The 6,000-nt window shown below is 39.4% G+C and overlaps 1 protein-coding gene across 3 annotated transcripts in view; it reads right to left on the bottom strand.

Moving 5' to 3' along the window:
* Positions 1-3,231: 3,231 nt before the first annotated feature.
* The window catches only part of PCNX4 (pecanex 4), a 36,104-nt gene continuing 33,335 nt past the window's right edge, over positions 3,232-6,000 (bottom strand). For 2 of the 3 annotated variants that reach the window (XM_025869933.2, XM_073895304.1), the window contains one exon: positions 3,232-3,917. In XM_025869933.2, coding sequence (XP_025725718.1) covers positions 3,666-3,917 — 252 coding nt within the window. In that variant the 3' untranslated portion in view covers positions 3,232-3,665. The remainder of the gene's footprint in view (positions 3,918-6,000) is intronic. The other variant, XM_025869934.2, reaches the window with a different exon arrangement.

Here is a 6,000-nt window from a genome sequence, read left to right as displayed (position 1 = left end):
AAAAGGAAAATTTTAAACTGAAAGATAAAAGAATCATGGGGAAAAAACCCTCAAATTCTATATACTATTAGAATAGTGCTGGAGTTTTGCAGTTCTGTGTGCTTGGTAAAGTTGGTATTTCCCTGATGTTCCACCTGGTCCTCTGGGGGAGGGGCTCTCAGGTGTCTTTGCCTAGGTGGAGTGGCACCACCCTTGCCAGGGGGCAGGGCTCTGTGTAAGCTGCTTGGATTGTTCTATGTTGCTTTTGCTCCCTGAAGGTTTTCTGGGCCACTTTAGAGGATGAAAATAAACATGGTGGCATCCCAATCTCCAGCCCCAGAGCTGAAAGATCATCACCCCCCCCCCCCGTTCAGTATACCCTCAGGGAAAAGCAGTCTTTGTGTGCACCAAACTCTTCAGACTTCTGTGGTGTGCACTTGTGCCATTCCTCCAGGAAGAGGAAGGAGGAAGATTGCCATGGGCCTATTGTGGGGAAGGTGGCGGGTCACCACGTTTCTGCCTTTTGCAGGTCCCCTGCATGGAGTGCAGTCGCTGGATTGTGCCCTGGTTCGCGGTTTATGGCAAACCAAGCTGAGAGCCCCGTCCCAGGATTGCTGACCGTATCTGGTTTCCCCACTCTGATGCTTGGGAACTCTGCTGGCTCAGGCATCCCCGTTCTTTCTGTGACCCTGGAGATCCTGAGACCACATGGTCTCACCTAAGATTTTGCCCTGCTTCACCCCCTGAGCGCCTTTCAGGCAGGGACGTCTCTCATTGGAGCAGACTTCTAAAAGTTCCTATTTTGTGTTCCGGAGCTATGTCACTTTCTGGTAGCTGGTTTAGGGGAGCTCCCTCACCCCCCTCCTCCACCCCGCCATTTACCTTCCAACATATGCCCTCTAATTCACTTCTCCACACCTCCTACCTTGCAATAAGTGGTTGCTTTTCTATGTGTAGAATTCCACCAATTCTCTTCTTACATCTCAGGTTGAATTCATAGGTGTTCAGAATGATTTGATAGTTATCTAAATTCAAGGAACCAGATGAAACAAGGTCCCCTACTCTTCTGCCATCTTGCCTCTCTCCTCATTCTTTTTTAAAAAATTTTTTGTTATGTCAATCACCATACATCATTAGTTTTTGATGTACTGTTCCATGATTCATTGTTTGTGCATAACACCCAGTGCTCCACGCAGAACGTGCCCTCTTTAATACCCATCACCATCTCATTATCTTTTTAATGGCTGCTTGATTTCTAGTGAATTCTTTCATTCTATCAAATTTTTTTACTTTTTCAAAGAACCACTGCTTTTAAAATTTTCTCTATTGTTTTCCTATTTTCAACTTCATTGATCTCTGTTCTTTATTCTTATCCTACTTTTGCTCACTTTTGGTTTATTTTGTTCTTCTTTTTCTAGCTTCTTGAGGTAGGAACTTAGGTTATTATGTTGACCTTTCTTAATCTTTTTTTATAGCCATATTCTAATAAACATCTATGTCTTCCTTCTTAGCATCCCAACTGTTCATTCTAATATTATTTGCCATTGCCTCGTAAAAGTTGGTTAAGTATACTTTTTAGGGAAAAAAAGCATAAAACAAATAAAATCTTATAATGATTTTTTATTATTTATTTATTTATTGACAGAGAGAGACACAGCGAGAGCAGGAACACAAGCAGGGGGAGTGGGAGAGGGAGAAGCAGGCTTCCTGCTGAGCAGGGAGCCCGATGTGGGGCTCGATCCCAGGACCCTGGGATCATGACCTGAGCTAAAGGCCAATGCTTAACAACTACCCACCCAGGTGCACCCCTTATAATGATTTTTTAAAAGATTTATTTAGGGGCACCTGGGTGGCTCAGTCATTAAGCATCTGCCTTTGGCTCAGGTCATGATCCTGGAATCCTGGGATCGAGCCCCGCATCAGGCTCCCTGCTCTGCAGAGAGCCTGCTTCTCCCCCTCCCACTCCCCCTGCTTGTGTTTCCTCTCTCACTGTGTCTCTCTGTGTCAAATAAATAAACAAATAAAATCTTAAAAAAAAATAGAAGATTTATATTTATTATTTGAGTGGGGGCAGGGATGGGCAGAGGGAGAGGGAGAGAATCTCAAGCAGACCCCCTGCTGAGCATGAAGCCCAATGCAGGGCTCCATCCCATGACCCTGCGATCATAACCTGTGCCAAAATCAAGAGCCAGATGCTTAACCTGGAAGCAGCCATGTTTTAATATTTTTATTGGCTACATTGAACATGGAATTCAGAAAATGCTTCCTTATTTTTTTAAATTAAGATAACACTGACAGATAACATATTAATTTGAGGTGTATATAATGCTTGAATATTTATATATATTATTGTGAAATGATCACCAAAGTCTAGTTAACATCTGTCACCACACAGTTATAAAATTTTTTTTTTGTGATGAGAACTTTTAAGATCTACTCTTAATTAACTTTCAGATATAGTCACCATGCTCTACATTATATCCCTATTACATTATATCCCCATGACTTAATTATAACTGGAACTTCGTACCTTTTGATCCCCTTCATCACTTCATCCACCCCTACCCTCCTCCTCATGCAACCACCAATCTCCTCTGTATCTATAAACAGCAAAAGAATGAAAGTCCTTATTGTGTCATGAAAATTTTTCTCCCATTTCTTTCCGCCTTTGGATACCTAAGACACTAGTAACCACCAGTCATTTGGGTTAAATCATTCTTCAGAAGCAGTATATTCAACTGAAAAGAAATGCTTAAGGAGCCAGATCTACGGAATGGCCTCTAGCAGTCACTCATTATGTCGTATCCAAACATTGTTAATCCTGATGAACAAGATAAACTCATTTCCTTTCACATATATCAAAAGGATACTGGGAAAGGAAGGAAAAAGATTTTATTGGAAGAGGTTTTATTAAAAGTTTTTAAGGTTTGGGGCGCCTGAGTGGCTCAGTTGTTAAGTGTCTGCCTTCGGCTCAGGTCATGATCCTAGGGTCCTGGGATTGAGCCCCGTGTCAGGCTCCCTGCTCTCCCACTCCCCCTGCTGCTTGTGTTCCCCCTCTTGCTATGTCTCTCTCTGTCAAATAAATAAATAAAAAATCTTTTAAAAAAAAGTTTTAAGGTTTCTGAATTGAAGTATATGAAAAGAAAATGAGATTATATGAAAACACTCAGACCATATTAAATGTCAAAACAAAACAGCACAAAGTTTTGAAAATACTATAAAATTTAATATTTCAAATAAATAAATACACATTATGCAACCTTCAGTAGGATCCATTATCATTACATGAAAACACTGATATGTGTGTATATCTTCTAGGAATGTAAAAATTACATAGTTGTTGACTTCTATAAGGCAAGCCACCTATGACATATTTAAGAAAGCATTAATAAATTCATTACCTAATCTTATACAAATGATTTATATTTGCTAAAGCCTACCACAATCCATAGGGCGCAAATGTTGGCCAACTATTTCTAACTTTTATGTTAGACAGTTTGTTTTTTAAACATTAAGATAGCTGAGAGAATCAACTTTACAGAGCTTAGCTTTTCTCAGGTATCTGACTTATAGGAGGAGAAAGAGAAGTCCAGTGAAGTTATGAGGAATCACGTTGTTACTTTTCTAAAATGAAAAAATAAAAACATCTCATTTGATGACAATACACTTACAATTCAAAATGGGCTCTAATACAAATGTATGGGAAGAGGTTTTGAAGAATAAATTGGATATCCCAGGGGAGGATCAGCTGCTTGTACCGTAAGGTTTCTTAAAAGTAGTGGATGAGCTTGTATACTATATCGCTCCTCATCATCGTTTGTGGCATAAAGCAATTCCCATGACAGATTGGCCCACTGACCTCTAACAGCTTCAGCATTTAACTTCCCAACTTGGATCAACAATTCTTGAAGGGTAAGTACTCTCCCAGTGTAAACTCCCTTTAAAGTATAAAAGGGGGGTGGGGGAGGAGAAGAAAAAGTTATATTCAGGCCTTCACATTTTATTTATAAACTTTGAGAAAAATTCCATTGTAGTTAGGCAAAGTTAAACAGAAAATGGTGTATTAAAATATACACATGAGTTACTTGTCTTCAGAATCAAGAATCACCTCTATTTGGTAGCTCTCTGAATAAGCTTGAAATGACAGCCATTCATTCAATAAACCAAACAGCAAAATCTCATCTACTTCTCTTTCCTTCTCTATTCCTTCACCCCATCTGACCTCAACAATGCATTAGTCATAGATAGTAGACAGTGGACAATCACACAATAGGCTCTTTTTTTTTTTTAAAGATTTTATTTATTTAATTGACAGAGAGAGAGAGAGACAGCAAGAGAGGGAACACAAGCAGGGGGAATGGGAGAGGGAGAAGCAGGCCTCCCACCGAGCAGGGAGCCCGGTGCGGGTCTTGATCCCAGGACCCTGGGGTCATGACCTGAGTGGAAGGCAGTCGCTTAACCAACTGAGCCACCCAGGCGCCCCCACAATAGGCTCTTTTTAAAAGTTTTATTGAGATATAATTCACATTCCATACAATTTACTCATGTAAAGTGTGTAATTCAATAGTTTTATTTTTTTTATTTACTTTTTAAAGATTTTATTTATTTGACAGAGAGAGAGAGAGACACAGCGAGAGAGGGAACACAAGCAGGGGGAGTGGGAGAGGGAGAAGCAGGCTTCCCATGGAGCAGGGAGCCCGATGCGGGGCTCGATCCCAGGACCCTGAAATCATGACCTGAGCCGAAGGCAGACGCCTAACAACTGAGCCACCCAGGCGCCCCTCAATAGTTTTTTTAGTATATTCAAATATATATAACTATCTCCACAATTTTAGAACATTTTCATGATCTCAAAAAGAAACTTGTGCTCTTTAGTTATTACTCTATCCTTTCATTCTCCCCGTCATAAGCAACCACTAATGTACTTTCTAGTTCTATAGTTTTGCCTTATATGGAGTTATCATATGAATGGGATCATAATGGTCTTTTGTGACTGGCTTAACTTATAATATTTTCAAGGCTCATTCATGTTGTAGCATATATCAGTACTTTATTCCTTTTTGTGGTGAATAAGCCACATTGTATGTATGGATATTGCATACATATTCCATTGTATGGATAAACCACAATTTGCTTATTGATTCATCAGTTGATGGATAGTTCGGTTGTTTCCACCTTTTGTCAGTTATGAATAATGCTGCTATAAACATCCATGTACAAGTTTCTATGTGGATCTATGCTTTCATTTCTCTTGGGTATATACCTAGGAGTGGAATTACTGAGTCATATGGTAACTCTAACTTTAATCATTTAAGAAACTGCCAAAATATTTTCCAAATGGTTGTACCATTTTACATTTCTGCCAGCACTGTATTAGAGTTCTAATTCTCCATATCCCCACCAATACTTATTTGACTTTTTGATTTCAGCCACTGTAGTATGTCCTTGTATGAAGTGGTATCATATTGTGGTTTTGGTTTGCATTTCTCTCATGACAAATGATATTGAACATCTTTTCATGGGCTTATTTATTGCGCCATTTGTATATCTCTTTTGAAGAAATATCTATAGAGATCCTTTGCTCATATTTTAAATAAAAATGTCTTTTTTATTATTGCATTGTAAGAGTTCTTTAAATATCCTAGTAACAAGCCCCTTATCAGATATATGCAAATATTTTTCCCATTCTGTGAGTTGTCTTTTCACTTTTTTTTAAAAGATTTTATTTATTTATTTGAGAGAGATAATGAGAGACAGACAGCACGAGAGGGAAGAGGGTCAGAGGGAGAAGCAGACCCCCCGCTGAGCAGGGAGCCCGATGTGGGACTTGATCCCAGGACTCCAGGATCACAACCTGAGCCAAAGGCAGTCGCTTAACCAACTGAGCCACCCAGGCGCCCATCTTTTCACTTTCTTGATTCTATCTTTTGAAGCACAGAAGTTTTTACTTTTGATTAAGTCCTATCTATTTTTGTTTTGTTTTCATGTTTTTGGTGTTATATTTCAGAATCCACTTCCATA

The sequence above is a fragment of the Callorhinus ursinus genome, unplaced genomic scaffold (genome assembly GCF_003265705.2).
Source record: "Callorhinus ursinus isolate GAN/ISIS: 27379988/994484 unplaced genomic scaffold, GSC_fseal_2.0 scaffold8, whole genome shotgun sequence".
In the NCBI taxonomy this organism is placed as follows: Eukaryota; Metazoa; Chordata; class Mammalia; order Carnivora; family Otariidae; genus Callorhinus; species Callorhinus ursinus.
This window is presented reverse-complemented; position numbering and strand designations above follow the sequence as displayed.